The 24697-nt window shown below is 48.0% G+C and overlaps 1 protein-coding gene across 1 annotated transcript in view; it reads right to left on the bottom strand.

Annotated features, from left to right (window-relative positions):
• Nucleotides 1-1117: 1117 nt before the first annotated feature.
• LOC139268330 (uncharacterized) overlaps nt 1118-24697 on the bottom strand; it is a 66836-nt gene continuing 43256 nt past the window's right edge. The window contains exons 3-7 of the mRNA XM_070886408.1: nt 21972-22023; nt 18828-18948; nt 17767-17900; nt 6332-6577; nt 1118-3106 (exon numbers count right to left, since the gene is read on the bottom strand). Coding sequence (XP_070742509.1) covers nt 2513-3106; nt 6332-6577; nt 17767-17900; nt 18828-18948; nt 21972-22023 — 1147 coding nt within the window. The 3' untranslated portion in view covers nt 1118-2512. The remainder of the gene's footprint in view (nt 3107-6331; nt 6578-17766; nt 17901-18827; nt 18949-21971; nt 22024-24697) is intronic.

Here is a 24697-nt window from a genome sequence, read left to right as displayed (position 1 = left end):
GGACGGTGAGACGGCTGGTCCAGCTGGAAGGGCATTTGGAGAAATCAGGCATGGACTTCATTCAGTGAAAGCAACTTCACTTATAAGAATGTTGCCTGGACTCGAGAATGATGGCCAAGAGGAAAGATTGGAGGACCCTGAGGGGAGACCTTTTTGAGGTGTATAAAATTATGAGGAGCCTGGATAGAAAGGACCCGTTTCCCTTGACGGAAGGGTCAACAACCAGATGGCATAGATTTAAAGTAATTCGGGGAAGGTATCGAGGAGAGATGAGGGGAAATTTCTTCCAGAGGGTGGTGAGAATCTGGGACTCACGGCCTGAAAGGGTGGTAGAGGCAGAAACCCTCACCACATTTCACAAATACTTGAATGTGCACCTGAAGTGCTGTAACTTACAGGGCTACGGACCGAGAGCTGGAAAGTGGGAATAGGCTGGGTAGCTCTTGGTCGGCCGGCGCGGACACAATGAGCCGAATGACCTCCTTCCGTGCTGTAAATTTCTATGAGTCATTGTGCTATGAACTAGTTTGTCTTCAACCAGAATTAAGAGAGACTAAAGTGAACAAGAAATATTCAGAGTATGCACACGTGTGTGACTGTGTATGAGAGCAAGGTCGCGAGCAAATAAACTAGGCTATAAACGACTTATATTCATAGGCGGTCCCTCGAACGAGGATGACTTGCTTCTACGAGAGTTCACATGTTCCAGTCCTGAACTCCAATTGAGGGGGTGGAAGATGCCGTGGATTTTTTTAATGTGTGGTGACCATTGCACATCTGCCACCACACGGGCTTGACAGAGCTCGGCCTTGATCCAGTGGCAAGGGTTGAACCAGGACTGGAGACCTGCTGTGCACATGTCGCGCAGTGTGGGCTGGCCAGTGCTGCCCCGGGCCCTCGCCTGGTCTGGGCCCTGTGCCCTCATTCGCCGTACCTTCGCCACGATGTTCCAAGGCCTGGCGCTCCAGCTCTGTTTATAGCCCCGACCTGCGGTGGTGTTCACACACAGGTCGGGGCGGCCCACGATGTTCAGGGCCCGGCTCGACATGACTACCTCACTCACCACACACCCATCACCCTGAAAACCTTATAGAAATAAGGGACACCATGAGCTGCCTGCAGGCCAATGATATTTTAATTCCTGTTTTCTTTTAATTAAAAAAAAAAGTTTGCAGTTTATGCAACAACAAAAAGAGCAGTCGAGTTGGACAGTTAACACGATGGTTTTGCCCTGTGACTTGAGAGGTCCCTTCAGTTTAGAGCTCTGCTTTTCATGGGATGACCAAGCAGACGTGTCCATGGGGCTCTCGCAAGGCCATGTGTGTGAGACTGAACCGTTTCAACCAACATCAGAGCAAAGTGTGGAGACACTGAAGGCCCCTATAATGTGTTCAGCGTACATGCTATAAAAATCTTGTTTCCCATCTATTCATTTCACATTTTTGCCAAGAGGTTTTTGACACAGCTTACATACATCCTTAGTTTACAACGATGCAGAGAAAAAAAGCAAGTATTAAAATAGCTAATTTCAAATATAAATTGCAGAGGATCTTGGATCGTTGAAGATAATTAGAATTTCTCCCACACCACGTGTCCTGTTGCTTTATTACAACACAGCTTGCTCCCGAGACCTGCAAACGCTGCAATACAAAGCAGGGCCCGTCGGCACTGGGAAAAAGTGGGTCCATGTGCAGGTGCCAGACATTTCTCCAGCCTGACTGGGCCCAGGAGCATGACCCAGGCTTCCTCTTCCCACCCACTGCCCCGTGCCTTTTCAGATTGGTCTTCACCCGTTTCCAGAGTCTAAACCGATTTGGAGTGTTTTGTTTTCAATTTTTCTTTTTAAAATGCTGAAAATTGTAGCCTTTCTCCCAAGCGATACTGCAACTCCGAACACTGACCGAGCAGCACTTTGAGTTTTACAAGTCAACATTTGCCACAGGCACCATGTCCAAGTTACTATTCGCTGACAATGTGTCGAATCGAAGTAAGTCTTCACTTGTCTGAGAAATGCCCGGAGGAGCTGAAGTCATCAAGGCGTACAAATTCACATCTTTAGTTCGAGCCAAAACACAGAGCCGTTGCCCTGACCTTTTTAATGGGAAGCTGGAGCAGTGAAGTTTCTCTTTGGCCAAGAGACACTTCACCCCCAGCATGTATCGTGCTTCAGTCCTGACCAGTTTAAAGGAATCGATGGTAAATTGTCTCGAGGGACAACCAAGTCGTTGACAATGAAAGGACGAAGACTCTCTTCCAACAGCACCATTCTCCCCAAAAAATATATGACTTTGCCACTGAAGCCTTGAACTCTTTCTACACGTCCACCAGCCCTGCTGCTTGTGTTGTGGTGTAAGGGGGTTTGGAGCTGGTGCATTGGACAGAGGTGGCTGGTTCAGCCCACTTGTCTGTCGATGAGATACAGCTTTGCCTTCTTGAAGCATCGGTTGGGTCTCTGTAGCGATACACGAGACCGGACGCCATCCACAGGATCAAATCAGAGGTTGGACTTGATTTAAGGTGACCCGGTGACTGGATGCTGTGGTTCCTGTGCACCCAGAGCTCCGTTGCCTTTGTCGAGCCTTATTTCCTCAAAGTGGCCAAGGTCACCACTCAGGCCGGTGGGATGGAGAGCTTGTACCAGGGGCTGCCGATCCTCACTGGCCTCCGAGACGACAAACACCGGCTTGGTCAGGTTCATCCGATCGAACTCGTTTGCTGGCTGCCTGGTTTTGGTCGCCTCGGGCTGAGAGCCTCTCGCCATGTTGTCTGACGCGGAGCTCTGCGCCGAGGGTTGGCGCCCGAGACCTCGCGGCCCGTGTGCTGGGGCAGACTGCCCGGCGCGGTTGTGGCAGCTGCCGGCCATGCTGGAGTGGTGCTGAGGCGCGCTTGACCGGAAGCCGAAGCAGGGACTCCCAAACCAAGCGCGGCGTAGGTTGGTGGCCGAGGTGACTCTGCGCTGACTCTGCGCAGACTGAGTGAGTGGGTACGAAGCCGCACTGCCCGAGGAATCGGAATACAGTTGCTCCAGCTCGCTTTCTAACTGCAGGTCCGACATCACCTTGCGGCCGTTCTCGGTGTGGTTGTCCCCTGGTAAATTGGCAGCGCCCTGTGGAACATGGAAAGAAGCCAAGTCAGCAGTGAACAAAACCTTCATTGTCTGTGTTACAGTATTTGACCTCCAATCGCTGGAGAAATACCACCAACGATGTCTCCACAAGATCCTGCAAATCCCCCTGGGAGGACAGACGCACCAACGTCAGTGTTCTCTCTCGACCAGGCCAACATCCCCAGCATTGAAGCTCTGACCACACTCGGCCAGCTCCATGGGGCAGGCCACATGCCTCACACAAGACTCCCAAAGCAAGCGCTCTACTCTGAGCTCCTACACGGCAAGCGAGCCCCAGGTGGGCAGCGGAAACGATTCAAGGACACCCTCAAAGCCTCCTTGATAAAGTGCAACATCCCCACCGTCACCTGGGAGTCCCTGGCCAAAGACCGCCCCAAGTAGAGGAAGTGCATCCGGGAGGGCGCTGAGCACCTCGAGTCTCGTCGCCGAGAGCATGCAGAAAGCAAGCCTAGGCAGCAGAAGGAGCGTGCGGCAAACCAGACTCCCCACCCACCCTTTCCTTCAACCACTGTCTGTCCCACCTGTGAACTCACTTTTAGAGTGGAAGCAAGTCTTCCTCGATTTCAAGGGACTGCCTATGATGATGATGATGACGGTATTTGATGGTTTTGTTAGCTTACTATTGGGTGTTTCTTGGCCAGGTAACACCTGGTGCTGCACTATGAACTGCTGGGCCTTTGGTGATGAGTATGAAATGTAACAAAGGTGTCAGTCATGGCTCAGTGGGCTGCACTCTCACATCGGAGTCAGAAGGTTGTGGGTTCAAGTCCCACTTCAGGGACCTGAGCACAAAATCCAGACTGACAGTCCAGTGCAGTGCTGAGGGAGTGCTGCACTGTCGGAGGTACCATCTTTTGGATGAGACATTAAACTGAGGCCCTGTCTGCTCGCTCAGGCAAACATAAAAAGGTCCCATGGCACTATTTCAAAGAAGAGCAGGAGAGTTATCCCCGGTGTCCTGGCCAATATTTATCCCTCAACCAAAATTACCAAAAAATACAGATTATCTGGTCATTATCACATTGCTGTTTGTGGGAGCTTGCTTTACGCAAATTGGCTGCCACGTTTCCGACATCACAGCAGTAACTACACTCCAAAAGTACTTCATTGGCTGTAAAGCTATGGGATGTACTGAGGATGTGAAAGGTGCTATATAAATGCATCAATAAGAAAGCTTTATTGTCTCTTTTGCTCTTCCAGGCTCCCTCAGGGTCGAGATCCTATCAGCACCACATCTGCCATTCTCTTGGGCAGAACTAACTTTATGGAGAGAAGAAACTTCCCATTGAAACTTTGCAATATTAGATCCTTCTCAACCAAAGGCTCGACTTCTCCCACTGTCTCCTCACGACCCAGCCACGGTTTTACACTGCAGAAACCGCAACTTGTCCAAACCTCCACTGCCCACGTCCTGTCCTTTGCTAAGTCCATCAGGCCTGACCTTCATTTGTTCCGCATCTCCCCCCAATGCACCAAATTCAAAAACCTCGTCCTCAAGTCCCACCCCAGTCTCTCCCCTCCCTACCTCTGTAACCTCCTCCTTCTGACTCGGGACTCCTGTATCCACTCCACCTTCGATTGTGAAGCTTTCAGCCCTGCGGACTTCACACTCTGGAACCCTCTCCCTAAACCCGTTCACCTTGGTGCCATCTTTGTGGATGGTTGCATCCACAACCAGCTCCAGAACGAGCTCTTCCATTCTGCCTTCGAGCTCCTGCCGTTGCCCAATTGCCACCCGACCGCTGAGGAACTCACCGAGTAGGAGTTTGTTTTATTACGTTATGGGCACGATGGAAACACGTCCTCAATGGCAATGGCCACTTGTTACTGATGGAGGAAAACACCAGGAAATGCTTCTACACCTACATAGAAATTACAGACAGAAACGGGGCCATTTGGCCCAACCAGTCCTCATTGGTGCTTACCCCTTCACATGAGCAGTGTCCTAATTCCATGTACTGGCCTTGTTCCTGCAGTCACTACGCAGCAAAAAGTACTTCATTGGCTGTAAAGTCCTTTGGGACATCCAGCGGATATATAAATGCAGGTCTGTCTTTCTATCCATCGAGTATCCCTTTACACCCTTTTCCTTCAACCACCCTCCTATTCTTAAATGTTGACATGGTCTCGGTTTCAATTATTAACTCCGGCAGTGCACTGACTACCTCACAATCCTGGAACTCCCTCCCCAACAGCACTGTGGGAGCACCTTCACCACACGGACTGCAGCGGTTCAAGAAGGCGGCTCACCACCACCTTCTCGAGGGGTAATTAGAGACGGGCAATAAATGCCGGCCTTGCCAGCGACGCCCCCATCCCAGGAACGAATTTAAAAAAAACACCCTTCTCTGCAGCATTTCCCCCTCTTGCCCCACACAACGCACTGGCTGCTGCATATTTATAGATTCAGAGAAACTTACAGCACAGAAGGTGGCCATTCGGCCCATCGTGCTTGTGCTGGCTCTTTGAAAGAGCGATGGTGTTTAGTCCCACATCACCACTTTGTCCGTAACCCCCTCAGTTCCTCAATTACCCGTCCAACTCCCTTGTACAATTATTGATGGAATCCACTTCCACCACGGTTTCAGGTCAAGCGTCACACATTACAACAACTCGCAGTGAAAAAAATTCTCCTCATCTCCCCTCCAGATTTTGAATGCATGACCTCGAGTTACTGACCCACTCACCAGAGGAAATATATTTTCCCTATTTATCCATCATATTGAAGACCTCCAACCATCCACCTTTTAACCTTCTCTGTTCCAAGGAGAACAGTCCCAACTTTTCAACTTCTCCTCATAACTGAGGTCCCTTATCGCTGGTAACGTCCTGGTAAACATTCCCGACATTGCAGCAGTGACTACACGCCAAACATTCTTCATTGGCTGTAAAGCGCTTTGAGACATCCAGTGGTGGTGAAAGGCGCTATATAAATCCATAAACCTCTGTACCCTTTCTAAGGCCTGTCCTAAAATGTGGTGCCCAGAATGGTCCACAATACTCCAGCTGATGAGGGGACATTAATGCTACTTCCTCACCAGTGGTGGTAACTCGACTGAACCAAAAGCCAGCAATGGTTGTTGACCCTTCACCTTCCCTATGGGGGCTACAGTTTCCCCGGTTGCATTTGCAGTAAATCATTTCGCATTCGCGTGCTTTTGCCGATTTCGCCACTAAAACAGGCCGGACTGCAGGTATACTCACGCAATTCTCCACCAGCTTGGTGAACGGGCCAGCGGTGGTCCAGCCGCGCCAATCTCTCGGCAGTTGCGGCAACGGCCCCAGAACGTCGTGGAAGTTCCGGGCGCTCCACGCTCGCGGCCGGGGCGGGGAATCCCCTCTGCCGTCGCCCGCTCGAACCGCCAGTGGCTTTTCTCCCTCGGAAGCCGGGAGATCGGGCGTCGGCCAATCGCAGGCGGCGGGCGGACTCGCGCCTCTTCTCTTGGGGATCTGTGGACCAGAGGGTTGGAGAGAGAATGGACAGGAGTCTCCTGATGTGTGCAGAGGAAGTCAGAGTAAGGCAGCACTCACTGCCTTGTACATCTGTTTTTATCACTGAACTTGGTACCTACAGCACAACAACTTGTATTTGTATAGCGCCAGTGTCACCCATGGCTCAGTGGGCAGCGCACTCGCCTCGGAGTCAGAAGGTTGTGGGTTCAAGTCCCACTCCAGGGACTTGAGCACATAAATCTAAGCTGACACTCTCAGTGCAGTACTGAGGGAGCGCTGCACTGTCGAAAGTGCTGTCTTTCATTTGAGACGTTAAACCGAGGCCCCGTCTGCTCTCTCTCGAGTGGATGTAAAAGACCCCATGGCACTATTTTGAAGAAGAACAGGGGAGTTCTCCCTGGTGTCCTGGGGCCAATATTTATCCCTCAATCAACATAATAAAAAATTATCTGGTCATTATCACATTGCTGTTTGTGGGAGCTTGCTGTGCGCAAATTAGCTGCCGCGTTTCCCACATTACAACAGCGAGTACACTCCAAAATTACTTCATTGGCAATAAAGTGCTTTGAGATGTTCAGTGGTCGTGAAAGGCGCTATATAAATTCATGTCTTTATTTCTTGAACATAGTAAAACGTCCCAAGGTGCTTCACAGGAACAATTATTAAACAAAACTCATCACCGAACCACATAAGGGGATATTAGGACAAGTGACCAAGAGCTTGGTCAAAGGAGAATTCCAGCGCTTAGGACCTCGGCAGCTGAAGGCACGGCTGCTAATGGTGGAGTATTTAAAATCAAGGATATGTCAGAGGCCAGAGGCCAGAATTAGAGGAGCACAGAGATCTCGCAGGGTTGTGGGGCTTGACGAGGTTACAGAGATAGGGAGGGGCGAGGGCCATGGAGGGATTTGAACCCAAGGATGAGAATTTTTAAAATGGAGGTTGATATGTCCTTACTATACAGTATAAATGCACACGAGGCCCATACTTGAGAGAAGGTCACTCTGTGACCAGTTACCTTTATTACCAAGACCTCAAGAGACTGAAGGTGGGTGGAGCTTCCCCTTTTATACTGGAAAGTCCAGGTTAGGAGTGTCTCCCACAAGTTTGCCCCCTGTGGTCAATGTTCTCAAGGCGTACAACTTAGGTCAGATTATACATGGGTTAAAATGATAGTTAAATACATGACAGAGGTGTTGCCAGATCAGGAGCCAATGTAGGTCAGTAAGCACAGGGGGCGATGGGTGAGCGGGACTTGGTGCGAGTTAGGACACGGGGCAGTAAGCACAGGGGTGATGGGTGAGCGGGACTTGGTGCGAGTTAGGACACGGGGCAGTGAGCACAGGGGTGATGGGTGAGCGGGACTCGGTGCGAGTTAGGACATGGGGCAGCGAGCACAGGGGGTGATGGGTGAGCGGGATTCGGTGTGAGTTAGGACATGGCCAGTGAGCACAGGGGGTGATGGGTGAGCGGGACTCGGTGTGAGTTAGGACACGAGGCAGCGAGCACAATGGGTGATGGGTGAGCGGGACTTGGTGCGAGTTAGGACACGGCCAGTGAGCACAGGGGGTGATGGGTGAGCGGGAGTTGGTGAGAGTTAGGCCACGGGTAGTAGAGCTTTGGACGAGCTCGAGTTTATGGAGGGTGGAGGATGGGAGGCCCACCACAGATAGATTGGAAAAGAGGCCCAGTGTAATCCAGGCTACCCAAGAGTTTCCAGTTAATCTGTGCCGAATGAGAGTGAAAGTGACTGAACTTACTACTGTACATCAAGCAGGAATAGTTAATGCAGCTCAGGTACAGCGGGGAAAAGGCAGACTGGTTCAACCGGGGGAAGGGTTACTGAGGAGGAAAACCCACCAAACTACCCAGTAACCAACAACTTTCATATGGTCACAAAAAGGTAATGATTCCAGATTGGGGTTTTTTAATTTAAATAATTAATATTCCCTCCCAGTTTTCTTTCCTTCCACTTCCCAATGGCCCCCCTGCTATACTGTAATTTCGACGACTCTATCGACAGAAACCTTGCAGATAACCGTGGTGTAACTGCTGTTCCGTTGGTCACGTTAAGGCGCCTATCCCAAGCACAGCGATGTGTGCTGCAGTGGTTAGTAGGTGGGATGGATTGGTCTGGTCTGGTATGGCATTTAACTGCAAATTCCTGGTGTGAGCCAGGGACTTCCATAAAGGTGCTCTCTCCCTCTCCCTCCCCATTAGCTTATTAACTGAAAAAGTATCAGTTCGCACAGAACAAGAGAGGCCAGATAGCCAAGTGGGGTTTGTATCTCCTTTAAATAGAGAAAGAGTATGCATATTACAACAAAAAATTACGCTCATGCATCAATTTATGGGTCCAAATCGGATAATTGAAAAAAGGACTTTCTCGTAATGGGAATCAGCAGACCATCCTGGTGAAACATGCAAGGTTCAAGGTATTGGATACACAGCAGGGGAATACAGTGCGAGAGGTGAACTATTACTGGGTTATAGGTTTCTCTGACGTAAACACTACCCAAGTGTTTCAGATCTCCAGCTGTCACAGGAGATCCCGGTAGCTGCTATAATTATCCAGCCACCAGAATCAAAGGTTTGTAATCTCACGGCACCATCTCAGCAGAGGTACACGGGCATCATCCCGTCACCGGGAATTTCGCCGGCTCTGATGGGATTTCAGGTTGTGACTGTAGCTGCTCAGTCACCAGTACACGCTCGAGCTCTCGGAGTCATAAGAATTAGGAACAGGAGTAGGCCATCTAGCCCCTCGAGCCTGCTCCGCCATTCAACAAGATCATGGCTGATCTGGCCGTGGACTCAGCTCCACTTACCCGCCCGCTCCCCGTAACCCTTAATTCCCTTATTGGTTAAAAATCTATCTATCTGTGACTTGAATACATTCAATGAGCTAGCCTCAACTGCTTCCTTGGGCAGAGAATTCCACAGATTCACAACCCTCTGGGAGAAGAAATTCCTTCTCAACTCGGTTTTAAATTGGCTCCCCCGTATTTTGAGGCTGTGCCCCCTAGTTCTAGTCTCCCCGAACAGTGGAAACAACCTCTCTGCCTCTATCTTGTCTATCCCTTTCATTATTTTAAATGTTTCTATAAGATCACCCCTCATCCTTCTGAACTCCAGAAAGTCCAGGTTCAAGTCCCACTCCAGTGCTGAGGGAGCGCTGCACTGTCGGAGGTGCCGTCTTTCGGATGAGACGTTAAACCGAGGCCCCGTCTGCTCTCTCAGATGGGCGTAAAAGATCACACTGCAACTATTTCAAAGAAGAGCAGAGGAGTTATCTCCAGTGTCCTGTGGCCAATATTTATCCCTCAAAATCAACATAATCAAAAAAACAGATTAACTGATCATTATCACATTTGTTGTTTGTGGGAGCTTGCTGTGCATAAATTGGCTGCCGGGTTTCCCACATTACAACAGTGACTACACTCCAAAAATACTTCGATGGCTGTAAAGCGCTTTGAGGCATCCGGTGATCGTGAAAGGCACTATAGATTTTATACGTCAACTTTTGAACTTTGAAAAAGAAAAACCTGAACAAATAAGAGAGCACAATAGAATTAGCAGTCAATGCACTGGGAGTCAGTGGAGGGCAGCCAGGATAGTGGTGAGTGGAATTCAGTTCCGGATAGGGAACTGGTGACCGACATTGGGATGAGCTAGAGTTTGTATCAGGTGTGACTCGGAAGGCCAGCGGGAAGTATAATCTGGCGATGATAAAGATGATATTACCAAGTACCATGGGAGGTCTTTTACATCCATCTGAACCAAGAGACAGATTGCATTTGTTGCTAGCCATGGCTAAGTTGGTAGGGCTGTGGCTTTTGAGTCAGAAGCTCGTGGGTTAAAGTCCCACTCCAGAGACTTGAACTTAGAAATCTAGCCTGCCCCTCCAGTGAAGTACCGAGGGAGTGCTGCACTGTCGGAGGTGCCGTCTTTCAGATGAGACGTTAAACCGAGGTCTCATCTGCTCTCTCAGGCAGATGTAAAAGATCCCATGGCCCTATTTCGAATAAGAGTAGGGGAGTTATTCCCTGATGCTCTGAACAATATTTATCCCTCAATCAAATATTACAAAAACAGATTAACTTTGTCATTATCACACTGCTGTTTGTGGGAGCTTGCTGTGCACAAATTGGCTGCCGCGTTTCCCACATTACAACAGTGACTATACTTCAAAAGTACTTCATTGGCTGTAAGGCGCTTTGGGATGTCCTGAAAGGCGCTATAGAAATGCAAGTCTTTCCTTTCGAGCGGAGGCGAATCACACACTGGCCTTCTGTCTCTGCTGGTGTAGGTTACAATGAGATTCCAGCCCACAGTTGTTTTAAAGGGAGACCGTGACTATTTTGATGGTGTACGCGGGATCCTTTAAAACTCACTAAATCAACTGGAGATTTTACACACATGCGTCCTGCTGTTTTAAGAGGCCAGTAATACTCTCTGCAGATTACATGGCTGAGCCAGTCTTTCCTCCAATTAGTCAGATTTTCTCCGGGAAGCTTGCTCCAAAGCTGAGTTGTAAAGCAGTTGACGAGATTCCCTATCGCTGCGTGACCTGGGCTAAATCGGACGGCTCCCGACGTTCCACTGACCAGCTCAGAAGGGCGAGCTCGCTGAAAGGAATTTTCCAGTTGGAAAGATGCAACTGGCTGAGCGGAGGAGGAAGGTGTAATGATGTTCAGAAATACTTGGCAACTCGGGCAATGGGAACGAGAAACTTTGAAATATCTTTGAAAAGAAACTTTAGAAACAAGCAGTGTGTAATTGGACAATAAAGTGCAGCTGATAATATGGGCCTGCTGTTTCATAGACTGCAGACAAACTCTGGAAGAAGTGACTATAGCCTGCAATTCTCTACATGGCTCCTTAATCTGAACCGAGTATCTTGGACTAACTGGTGGGGCAGGGGCATCAGAGGAGAAATTGGAGAACTCGAATTCAGCTCTCAAAATCTGGAAATAAAAAGTTGGTGTCAGTAATCAAGAAGCTGTTGGATTATCGTAAAACTGTTCTCTAATGTCCTTTAGGGAAGGAAATCTGTCGTCCTTACCCGGTCTGGTCCTATTTGTGACTCCTGTCCTACACCAATGTGGTTCACTCTTAAATGCCTTCTAAAGTGGCCCAGGGAGACACTCAGTTGAACCAAACTGCTCCAGTTCAAGAAGCTGCTGATACAGGATAGATGCTGAGAGGTTGTTTCCCCCGGGCTGGAGATTCTAGAACCAGGGGGCAGTATCTCAGGATAAGGGGAAGACTATTTAAGACAGAGATGAGGAGGAATTTCTTCACTCAGAGGGTTGTGAATCTTTGGAATTCTTTGCCCCAGAGGGCTGTAGATGCTGAATCTCTGAATATATTCAAGGCTGAGATAGATAGACTTTTGGACTCTAGGGAAATCAAGGGATATGGAGAAAGTAGAGTTAAGGTTGATAAGTCATAGAACATAATAGGAGCAGGAGTCAGCCATTCGGCCCCTCAAGCCTGCTCCGCCATTCAATAAGATCATGGCTAATCTGATCCAAGCCTCAACTCCACTTCCCTGCCCGCTCCCCATAACCCTTCACTCACTTATCGTTCAAAAATCTGTCTATCTCCGCCTTGAATACATTCAACAACCCAGCCTCCACAGCTCTCTGGAGCAGTTTTCCAAAGATTCACGACTCTCAGAGCAGCCATGATCTTATTGAATGGCGGAGCAGGCTCAAGGGGCCGTGGGGCCTACTCCTGCTTCTTATGTTCCTGAGGCCCACCATCAATGTTCCCTCCTGGGCTACACGGGCGGGTACTGACCCCACAGTCCCCCGCAGGCCACTCACCAGCTGGAGGAGATTTAAAGGGACCGTGCGTGAAAAAAAAGAGAGAGGGAACACTGCCCATCACCACCTGCTCGGGCAACTTGGGATGGGCAATAAATGTCGGCCTTGTCAGTGACGCCCACATTCCAAGTACATTTTTTTTTAAAGAAATAGGAACTGGGGTGGCCGTGTCTTCTGCTGCCTGGGCCCCAAGCTCTGGATATTCCCTCCCTAAACCTCTCCACCTTGTTCTCCTTTAAAGACGCTCCTTAAAACCGACTGGCTGTCCTACTATCCCCATCGGTGCTTCGGTGTCAAACTTTGTCCGATAACGATCCTGTGGGGACCGGGCGGGAAGGTGCAGTTGAGCTCGAAGATCAGCCGTGATCTCATTGAATGGCGGAGCAGGCTCGAGGGGCCGAATGGCTCCTATTATGTGAAGCACCTTGGGAGGTTTTACTACATTAAAGGCGTTCGATAAATGCATGGTTGCTGTGATGTGACACATGGACTCCTCAGACCCAAACAGAAAACCTATTGTTAATCTTTGTTTTCCCTCCAGCAAATGAGATAATCTCCACAAAGAACTGCAGCTTATTCGTCTAGACGAATATTACAAACCAAAACTGGCACCAGCTGTTGTACCAGCATCAGAATCTCGCTACACTTTAATGCGACGCAAGTTGGCACTGTCATGGGCAGTGCCACAACACCAGGCCTTGAACATAATGAGCATTCTTATAAAAGTACACAATATCTATCTTATATTATACCTTGTATCTAGCTTGAGTTCAAAATTATTTTTAAAAAGGCACTTTTAATAATCTGTATGATTTAGCACAGAGGAGCTGGAGGGCTTTCTGTTAAATTTCATTGAACCGAGGTGAAGGTTCAAAGTGCATGGTGCAACCAGACACCGGGGGTTGTTAAGATGGGGGAAAGAACGGCCCAACAGGTGTGTTACAGTAATCCCAAGGGCTAGATTAATAATTCAGAGTTAAAAAATTTGAATTTGGTTTTTAAAACGCATCTGGAAATAAAAAGCTGCTATCAGTAAATGTGACCGTGAAGCTGTCATTAATATCATTTCAGCAATTGTACATCCCTGTCTGGAGTAAAAATAAAACGGGGAGGGTGGCTCAACCGTGGCTAACAAGGGAAATTAAGGATAGTGTTAAATCCAAGGAAGAGGCATATAAATTGGCCAGAAAAAGCCACAAACCTGAGGACTGGGAGAAATTTAGAATTCAGCAGAGGAGGACAAAAGGTTTAATTAGGAGGGGGAAAATAGAGTACGAGAAGAAACTTGTCGGGAACATAAAAACTGACTGCAGATATGTGAAGAGAAAAAGATTAGTGAAGACAAACGTAGGTCCCTTGCAGTCGGATTCAGGTGAATTTATAATGGGGAACAAAGAAATGGCAGACCAATTGAACAAATACTTTGGTTCTGACTTCACGGAGGAAGACACAAATAACCTTCCAGAAGTACTAGGGGACCGAGGGTCTAGTGAGAAGGAGGAGCTGAAGGATATCCTTATTAGGCGGGAAATTGATGGGATTGAAGGCCGATAAATCCCCGGGGCCTGATAGTCTGCATCCCAGAGTATTTAAGGAAGTGGCCCTAGAAATAGTGGATGCATTGGTGATCATTTTCCAACAGTCTATCGACTCTGGATCAGTTCCTATGGACTGGAGGGTAGCGAATGCAACACCACTTTTTAAAAAGGGAGGGAGAGAGAAAACGGGTCATTATAGACTGGTTAGCCTGACATCAGTAGTGGGGAAAATGTTGGAATCAATTATTAAGGATGAAATAGCAGCGCATTTGGAAAGCAGTGACAGGATCGGTCCAAGTCAGCATAGATTTATGAAGGGGAAATCATACTGGACAAATCTTCTGGAATTTTGTGAGGATGTAACTAGTAGAGTGGACAAGGGAGAACCAGTGGATGTGGTGTAGTTGGACTTTCAAAAGGCTTTTGACAAGGTCCCACACAAGAGATTAGTGTGCAAAATCAAAACACATGGTATTAGGGGTAATGTACTGACGTGGATAGAGAACTGGTTGGCAGACAGGAAGCAGAGAGTCGGGATAAACTGATCCTTTTCAGAACGGCAGGCAGCGACTAGTGGAGTGCCGCAGGGCTCAGTGGTGGAACCCCAGCTCTTTACAATATACATCAATGATTTGGATGAAGGGATGGAGTGTAATATCTCCAAGTTTTCAGATGACACTAAATTGGGTGGCAGTGTGAGTTGTGAGGAGGATGCTAAGAGGCTGCAGGGTGACTTGGACAGGTTAGGTGAGTGGGCAAATGCATGGCAGATGCAGTATAATGTGAATAAATGTGAGGTTATCCACTTTGGGGGCAAAAACGTGAAGACAGAATATTATCTGAATGGTGGCACATTAGGAAAAGGGGAGGTGCAACGAGACCTGAGTGTCATGGTTCATCAGTCATTGAAAGTTGGCATAGAGGTACAGCAGGTGGTAAAGGCGGCAAATGGTATGTTGGCCTTCATAACTAGGGGATTTGAGTGTAGGAGCAGGGAGGTCTTACTGCAGTTGTACAGGGCCTTGGTGAGGCCTCAGCTGGAATACTGTGTTCAGTTTTGGTCTCCTAATCTGAGGAAGGACGTTCTTGCTATTGAGGGAGTGCAGCAAAGGTTCACCAGACTGATTTCCGGGATGGCTGGACTGACATATGAGGAGAGACTGGATCAACTGGGCCTTTATACATTGGAGTTTAGAAGGATGAGAGGGGATCTCATAGAAACATACAAGATTCTGACGGGACTGGACAGGTTAGATGCGGGTAGATTGTTCCCGATGTTGGTGAAGTCCAGAACCAGGGGACACAGTCTTAGGATAAGGGGTAGGCCACTTAGGACTGAGATGAGGAGAAACTTCTTCATTCAGAGAGTTATTAACCTGTGGAATTCCCTCCCACAGTGAGTTGTTGATGCCAGTTCATTGGATATATTCAAGAGGGAGTTAGATATGGTTAGATACGGCTAAAGGGATCAAGTGGTATGGAGAGAAAGCAGGAAAGGGTTACTGAGGTGAATGATCAGCCATGATCTTATTGAATGGTGGTGCAGGCTCGAAGGGCCGAATGGCCTACTCCTGCACCTATTTTCTATGTTTCTATGGAAAAGAAATCCATTGTCCATACCCTCGATTTCAAAATTCATTATTAAAGAAACAGTAGCGGGACATTTAGAAAATCATAGTACAGTCAAGCAGAGTCAGCATGGTTTTATGAAGGGGAAAATCATGTTTGACAAATTTTCTGGAGTTCTTTGAGGATGTAACGAGCAGGGTGGATAAAGGGGAGCCAGTAGATGTGGTGTATTTGGATTTCCAGATAAGGTGCCACATAAAAAGGTTACTGCACAAGATAAGAACCCAAAGGGTTGGGGGTAATATATTAGCATAGATAGAGGATTGGCTAGCTAACAGAAAACAGAGTGTCGGGATAAATGGGTCATTTTCAGGTTGGCCAAGTGTAACTAGTGGGGTGCCACAGGGATCAGTGCTGGGGCCTCAACTATTTACAATCTATATTAATGACTTGGATGAAGGGACCGAGTGTAATGTAGCCAAATTTGCTGATGATACAAAGATGGGTGAGAATGCAAGTTGTGAGGAGGACACAACAAATTTGCAAAGGGATATAGACAGGCTAAGTGAGAGGGCAAACATGTGGCCGATGTGGGAAAGTGTGAGGTTATCCACTTTAGTAGGAAAAATAAAAAAGCAAATTATTTAAATGGGGAGAGATTACAAAATGCGGTGGTACAGAGGGACCCAGTGAAGCGCCTTAGGACGTTTCAATAAGTTAAGGGCGCTATATAAATACAATAAATACCCGGTCTGGGGCCTGAGAGAGATTCCAGTCCCACACAAACTTGGTTGACTTTTTAAACTGCCCGAGCGAGTCACTCAGTTTTCTCACCACCTCAAGGCAACTGAGAATGGCCAATGGATTCCGGCCTTACCCACATGGGACCAACGTTCCCTGCATCCTGCACGGCCGCTCAGCGCTCCACGGAACCCGCACAGCCGGATTCTCCATACAAAAACCACGCCCGCGAGGTGTGTTGAATTTCCGGTGCAGCCCCTTAATGGGCCAAACAAAATTAGAGGGAACATTGCCAGCGACGCCCACGTCCCGAGATTGAATTTCAATAAAAGCCGAGATAAATAGGGATTCAGATGTTGCCAAGCTTGGGTTAGAAAATCCTGCAGGCAGTCGGAGGGACGACTGAGGGGGAGCTGAATGGTTTAAAAGTCAACATTCTGGTAAACAATGAGGAATTTCAATGCAGTGAGCAAGAGTCTGTAGCTGGCCTATTTCCAGTTTAGGAGGAACAAGGAAGAGAATTTAAGAGACACGATGAATAAAGATGAAATCTGAAAGAATGCAGGGCTGGAACTTCTGGTCATCTCAGGGCGGTAATGGCGGCGGCCGTCACAAAATTCGTCAGCTGGGCCCCGAGTGTGGGGCGGAGCGCTAAGGGAGGCGTTACACTCCGGGCACTAGGCCGGCTGAGCAAGCGAAAATCCCGAGCTACAGAGCTGGCCTGGGAGCGGGGGGTAGATCGGGGGGAATAAAACCTGGAAAAAAAAACCCCACCAAAAACATAACTCACGCCACCACAACATAAATCCACAAAAAAAAGAAGAAAACCAATCACACACTTACCTGAGGTGGACATTACTTAGCTCACTGCAGCCGCTATAGCTCGGAGCGCCTGCGTCCACAGGCGTTCCCACCGGGGGGCGCTGTGGAGCATTATAGATCAGGCAGTGACCAAATATCGAGCCGCTGTCGTAACAAGGGGGCGTTGTACACTGGCTCGCCTCTCCCGGGCGGTAATGCTCCACGCCCCAGCAAACCCGGCACCGAATGTCCCGGCGGGGTGCTGGAGGATGGCCGCCCGCCCAGAATTGCTTACCACTGCCATTGCCACTAACAGGGGTGGCAGAAGACCGAAGGTCCGGCCCACTCAATGGGTTTGGAGGTGCAATAATTCACAAGCTGATGATCCCCCTCTCTCCTCCCTCCCTCCCTCTCCTCTCTCCCCCACCCCACCCCGCCCCCACCCTCCTTCCCTCCCTCTCCTCTCTTTCCCTCCCCACCCCCCTCCCTCCCTCTCCTTTCCTCTCCTCCCCACCCCACCCCGCCCCCACCCTCCTTCCCTCCCTCTCCTCTCTTTCCCTCCCCACCCCCCTCCCTCCCTCTCCTTTCCTCTCCTCCCCACCCTACCCCGCCCCCACCCTCCTCCCTCCCTCTCCTCTCTTTTCCCCCCCTCCCCACCCCCCCTCCCTCCCTCTCCTCTCTTCCCCCCCCCCTCCCCCCAACGTACCTTTGTCTTAAAGCTGGAGAAATGCAGCGTGCCCAGGCTCGGACCAGTTGAAATGACAAAGATCTCGTCGCTCTCGGACTCCGTCACTGCCGACTCACTGGAGGCTACTTCCATTGCGGTGTGGAGTGAATTACCTGCAACAGGTCAGAGGGGGACTTAAAGGGGACTCCGAGACACCAGGATCACATCTTTACTCAGCGCCTATTAGCTTCAGTCAACTTCAAGATGGTTCGCTGGTAAATCTTCCAAAAAAAAAAAAAATTCAGTCCACTTTTGGATTATTTAACAAGTATAATTTATACAAAAACACACACAGTCTGCATTTTAAATTAAAAAAATCAAGGCCGTGGTTTCAAATGTAGCATTAAGTCAATAATTACACATCTTCATTGAGTTTCAGAACTAAGTAACCATTACAGCATTTTGTACTTATTTTTAAAAAAAGGAATGTTAAGAGATTTCCATTGGAAATATTATTTAATCTTTTTCTGAGGGAGGATATTTCCCCTGGGCTGGAGAGTCTAGAACCAGGGGTCACAGTCTCAGGATAAGGGGTCGGCCATTTAGGACTGAGAGGAGGAAGAATTTCTTTACTCAGAGGGTGGTGAATCTTTGGAATTCTCTGTCCCAGAGAGCTGCGGATGCGGAGTTGTTGAGTATATTCAAGGCTGAGATTGAGAGATTTTTGGACTCGAGGGGGAATCGAGGGATTATGGAGATCGAGCGGGAAAGTGGAGTAGTGGAGTTGAGGTCGAAGATCAGCCATGGTCTTATTGAATGGCGGAGCAGGCTCGAGGGGCTGAATGGTCCCTTATTCCTATGTTCCTGTTAAACAACAACAACTTGTATTTATATAGTGCCTTTAACATAGTAAAGCGTCCCAACAGAGCCAAAGAAAGCCTGGGGGAGGGGCTTCCGTGTTCAATGTTGAAAAGTTGACTTGATGTAACTGGCAGTAAAAATAATGTGCGTTCACAGTTGCGTTTCACAACTGAGAAAAGGGAGTCCTCTCGGACTGCAACCACAGCTTTTATTTTGAACAATCTCCACTCCACACTTACCCATTCCTCGGAGGCTGATGCTGTGATTGTTGTTCTCATTTTCTGTCGGGACCTCTCGATTTGTCCTGTTGGCCACAAGTTGCAGTTCCCCGATATCGATGGCGGAATTCTGGATCCCATTCTGCAAAGCCGGAGAAAACAAATGCGTCGAGAGAACTGAGCGCTGGGTCAAGATCCCGTTGCAGCCGCGGAATGCCGATGTGGAGGGGCTGATGCTGCTGTGCGCGTACTGTGGGGGTACCTTCACACACGGACTGTAGAGGTTCAAGGCCATGGCTCACCACCACCTTCTCGAAGGCAACTCGGGATTACATACACAGGATTCACAGCACGGAAACAGGCCATTCGGCCCAACCAGTCCGTGCCGGCGTTTATGGTCCACTCGAGCCTCCTCCCCTCGTTCCTCGTCTATCTATCAGCATAACCCTCTGTTCCCTTCTCCCCCATACGCTTGTCCAGCCTTCCCTTAAATACATCGATACTATTCACCTCAACCCCTCCCTGTGGCAGCGAGTTCCACATTCTCACCATTCTCTGGGTAAAGAATTTTCTTCTGAATTCCCCATTGGATTTCTTGGTGACTATCTTATATTGATGACTTCTAGTTATGCTCTTCCTCACCAATTGAAACATTCTGTATCCACTCGAATACCGTTCATAATTTTAAAGACCTCTATTAGGTTACCCTTCAACTGCCTTTTTTCCCCAAGCGATGAGACCCCCTAGCCTGTTCGTCCTTTCCTGATATGTATACCCTCACAGTTCTGGTATCATCCTTGTAAATCTTCTCTTCATCCTCTCCAGTGCCTCTATATCCTTTTTATAATATGGCGACCAGAACTGTACCCAGTGCTCTAAGTGTGGTCTAACCAAGGTTCAATACAGGTTAAGAATAACTTCCCTACTTTTCAATTCCATACCTCTAGAAATAAACCCTAGTTCTTGGTTTTTTTTTAAATGGCCTTGCTAACCTGTGCCGCAACTTTTAGCAATTTGTGTATTTGTATCCGAGATCCCTTTGTTCCTCTACCCCACCCAGACTCATACCCTCCAAGTAATGTGATCTCCCTATTCTCCCGACCAAAATGTAAAAACAGAGAGACAGACTATTATCTGAATGGGGACAGATTAGGAAAAGGGGAGGTGCAACGAGACCTAGGTGTCATGGTACATCAGTCATTGAAGGTTGGCATGCAGGTACAGCAGGCGGTTAAGAAAGCAAATGGCATGTTGGCCTTCATAGCGAGGGGATTTGAGTACAGGGGCAGGGAGGTGTTGCTACAGTTGTACAGGGCCTTGTTGAGGCCACACCTGGAGTATTGTGTACAGTTTTGGTCTCCTAACTTGAGGAAGGACATTCTTGCTATTGAGGGAGTGCAGCGAAGATTCACCAGACTGATTCCCGGGATGGTGGAACTGACCTATCAAGAAAGACTGGATCAACTGGGCTTGTATTCACTGGAGTTCAGAAGAATGAGAGGGGACCTCATAGAAACGTTTAAAATTCTGACGGGTTTAGACAGGTTAGATGCAGGAAGAATGTTCCCAATGTTGGGGAAGTCCAGAACCAGGGGTCACAGTCTGAGGATAAGGGGTAAGCCATTTAGGACCGAGATGAGGAGAAACTGCTTCACCCAGAGAATGGTGAACCTGTGGAATTCTCTTCCACAGAAAGTAGTTGAGGCCAATTCACTAAATGTATTCAAAAGGGAGTTAGATGAAGTCCTTACTACTAGGGGGATCAAGGGGTATGGCGAGAAAGCAGGAATGGGGTACTGAAGTTGCATGTTCAGCCATGAACTCATTGAATGGCGGTGCAGGCTAGAAGGGCTGAATGGCCTACTCCTGCACCTATTTTCTATGTTTCTATGTAATACCTCACATTTATCTGTGTTGAACTTCATTTGCCAATTATATGCCCATTCTGCAAGTTTATTAATGGCCTCCTGTAATTTGTTGACTATTGCCTCCAATTTGGTGTCATCCACAAATTTAAAAATTGCGTTTTGATTCCAAAGTCTAAATTATTAATCTAAATTGTGAATAACAGTGGTCCCAGCACTGACCCTTGTGGAACACCACCACCTACCTGCCACTGAATAGCTGCCCTTTCCCCCTACTCTCTGCCTTGAAGCCAGCTAGCGATCCATTTTGCTACTTGTCTCCTGACTCCACATTCTCTGACCTCGTTCTATTATGGGCGATCTATGGATAATAGGAGCATGTGTGCGCACTAGGTCCGTGCAGCAGAGCTGGTCTCCAGTGCCACTGGACCAAGACCTAGCTCTGTCAAGCCCGTGTGGTGGCTGGTGTGCAACGGTCACCCCACGTTAAAAAAATCCACCCACAGGCATCTTCCACCCTTCAACATGTAGTTCGGGACCTAGAATGTCAGGTCCCTCATTGAAACACCTGTGAACTCATCCCTTTTTGGTGTGGAAGCAAGTCATCCTCAATAGGAGGGACCGCCTAATACTATATACTCTATTATGGGGTACCATATCGAAGGCCTTTTGAAACTCTACTGCATTACCATTGTCTGCTCGCTCTGTTACCTTTTTAAAAAAATTCAATGAGGTTGGTCAAGCAAGACTTTCCCTGACTATTCGTCATTATATTCTTGGTTTCTAGACGTTCTATTTTCTCCTTTAGTAGGGATCCGATTATATTTCCTTCCACCAATGTTAAGCTGACTGGTCTATAATTCCCTGGACATGTTCGATCCCCATTCTTCAATCTGGGTATTACGTTAGCTATCTTCCCGTCCTCTGGCACTACACCCTTTTCTAACGAATTATTAACGAACATTGCTGTCTGTGGGGAGCTTGCTGTGCACAAATTGGCTGCCACTCTCCCTACATTATAACAGTGACTAGACTTTAAAAGTACTTCATTGGCTGTAATTCACTTTAGGATATCTCGAGCCCATGAAAAGCGCTGCAGAAATTTTCTTTTCTTTTAAACTGCCTTTTGAAGGCTAATTAATCTGTATCCATCACCCTATCCGGCCTAATCCTAACCACTCATTGCACAAGAACATTTTTCCTCATGTCGCCGCTGGTTCTTCAGTTGAACAGAAATACCATTCATTTAAAAAAAAGAGTTTTATACAATACGACCAACATCTTTACAAATCAGACTCACCTCTTGACTCCGTGAGCAGTAGGCGTGACTTCCTTTACAACGATCCCTTTTCCTAAAATAAAAAGTATACATTTTGGTTCAGTGAATCGTCCCAAAAATTATTTTTAAACTGAACACTAAAATCTGCAGCAAACCACGAGCGGGAGTGTCCCGTTTCTTAGATCGTCGAAAAAGACGACCTTGTATTTATATAGCGCCTGTCGCAACCTCGGGACGTCCCAAATTGCTTCACGGCCAATTAAGTACCTTTTGAAGTTTAGTCAATGTTGTAATGCAGGAAACGGGTCGTAATGTAGGTCACTGAGCCGGGAGGGGGTGCATATATAAAGATTAAATCATTTCCATATAGCTCAAAGTTGCTGTTAGTAAAAGAAGGACTTGCATTTATATAGCGCCTTTCACGAGCACCGGACGTCCCAAAGTGCTTTACAGCCAATGAAGTACTTTTTGAAATGTAGTCACTGTTGTAATGTAGGAAACACGGCAGCCAATTTTCGCACAGCAAGCTCCCACAAACAGCAATGAAATAAAAGGACCAGATCGTGTGATTGTTAGGTGTTGCTCGAGGGGTAAATATTGGCCAGGGCACCGGGGTGAACTCCCTTGCTCTTGTTCGAAATAGTGCCGTGGAAAGTTTTTTTATTTTTTACACCACCCAAGAGAGAAGGTGGGGCCTCGGTTTAACGTCTGATCCGAACGACGGCACCTCCGACAGTGCAGCACTGGGAGTGTCAGCCGGGGCTAACCAGAAGTGCTCAGAAGTTCGACTGTGAATTCAGACAGTCTTGGCTGCTTTCCAAGGAGACAGTCCGACTGCTTTCTCCCAGTCGGCCAGAGATCGCTCCGTAAAATATATACGCCTTCTCTTGTGGTTCTTCAATCCTGACTTCCACGACCAAGGCTATTAATTAAGTCCATCTGTGGCAGTTTCCTTCAAACACAACTGGGACCTATTGTGCTAAATAATGGTCCCCCAAAAACAGTTCTCTGATGGCATTCTCATTGGAGTTTAGAAGAATGAGAGGTGATCTTATTGAAACGTATAAGATTCTGAGGGGGCTCGACAGGGTAGATGCAGAGAGGATGTTTCCCCTCATGGAGGAATCTAGAACTAAGGGGCATAGTTTCAGAATAAGGGGTCGCCCATTTAAGACGGAGTTGAGGAGGAATGTCTTATCTGATGGTCGTGAATCTTTGGAATTCTATACCCTAGAGAGCTGTGGAGGCTGGGTCGTTGAATATATTCAAGGCGGAGATAGACAGATTTATGAATGATAGGGGAGTCAATTGTTATGGGAAACAGGCACGGAAGTGGCGTTGAGGCCAAGATCAGATCAGCCGTGATCTTATTGAATAGTGGAGCAGGCTCGAGGGGCCAAATTGCCTACTCCTATTTCTTATAAGAAGAACATAAGAAATTAGGAGCAGGAGTAGGCCACAAGGCTCCTCGAGCCTGCTCCGCCATTTAATACGATCATGGCTGATCTGATCATGGACTCAGCTCCACTTCCCTGGGGTCCAGCTCCCCATAACCTCTTATCGTTTAAGAAACTGTCTATTTCGGTCTTAAATTTATTCAATGTCCCAGCTTCCACAGCTCTCTGAGGCAGCGAATTCCACAGAATTACAACCCTCTGAGAAAATAAATTTCTCCTCATCTCAGTTTTAAATGGGCGGCCCCTTATTCCAAGATCATGCCCTCTAGTTCTAGTCTCCCCCATCAGTGGAAGCATCCTTTTGTGGCAGTTTCAGTGGTTCGACACATAGGGCTTCATTAAATTTTCTTTCCCAAAGTCAATCCTTAACGCACTGGCTGCGATGGGCTCCACAGCAGTTGGACTGTGGTTGGGCAGACATGTCATGTTGCCCTGATCTTGTCCGCAACCAACATTAGGATTTGTATCTAAGCGGTTGCTTGGGGGCGAGAATCCTGTACAACGGGAAGTGGATTTGTCTGTTCAAGTCGTGCGAGAGGAATTAAGACCAGAAACAGCTGGAAATGCAGCGCGGGTCAGTCAGCATCTGGGAGGGTAAAGTTGGGGTGAAGTTTCAGATGGGACCCTCCAGCATTTTCTGTATCTTTAATCTTCATGGTATCTGTAATGTATTTGCTTGATGGGTTCTTTGCTTAAGAATTCATAGCAACAGATTGCTGCAGGTTGAATTCCCCTTATCCGGCTCCCTCGGGACCTGGCCTGTGCTGAATAAAGGATTTTGCCGGCTAAAAGGAGGTCAACCCGGGGAGGGCGGGGGGGGGGGGGAGAAAGAGGCCCGAAGTGTCAGCGGGCCCCAAAGTTGGGGTGGAGGTCGGTCACGTTCTGCGCATGTTCCCCCAGCCACCAGGATCATGCCGGACGAGGGGTGGTGCCGGAGTCCCGGATAAGGGAGGACCAACCTGTATTAAGAACTAGTTGGTTTAGTAGCAAAAAGTTTATCACACTTACACATTACCAGTTCATCTACCAGGCTCACAACCACCTGCCCCATCGTGGATTCCCCCGAACCCAACTGGCTGGGGTTTTATTGAGTCTTGTGAACATCACGTGACCGACTAAGCCACTGCCAATTCAAACAGCTCCACAAATCTGTGAGTATACATTACAGTATCCTTATCTCCTGTATCTTTATGTACTTTTTTTGCAGTCATCCAATGGGCAGTTCCGCCAACTGCAACCCATCATACAGTTCATAACATGTTGAAGTGAAAGAATGGAACTCACACCTAG

This window comes from Pristiophorus japonicus, chromosome 8, assembly GCF_044704955.1.
Source record: "Pristiophorus japonicus isolate sPriJap1 chromosome 8, sPriJap1.hap1, whole genome shotgun sequence".
In the NCBI taxonomy this organism is placed as follows: Eukaryota; Metazoa; Chordata; class Chondrichthyes; family Pristiophoridae; genus Pristiophorus; species Pristiophorus japonicus.
Note: the sequence above shows the minus strand (reverse complement) of the source record. Positions and strands in the feature narration are given on the sequence as shown.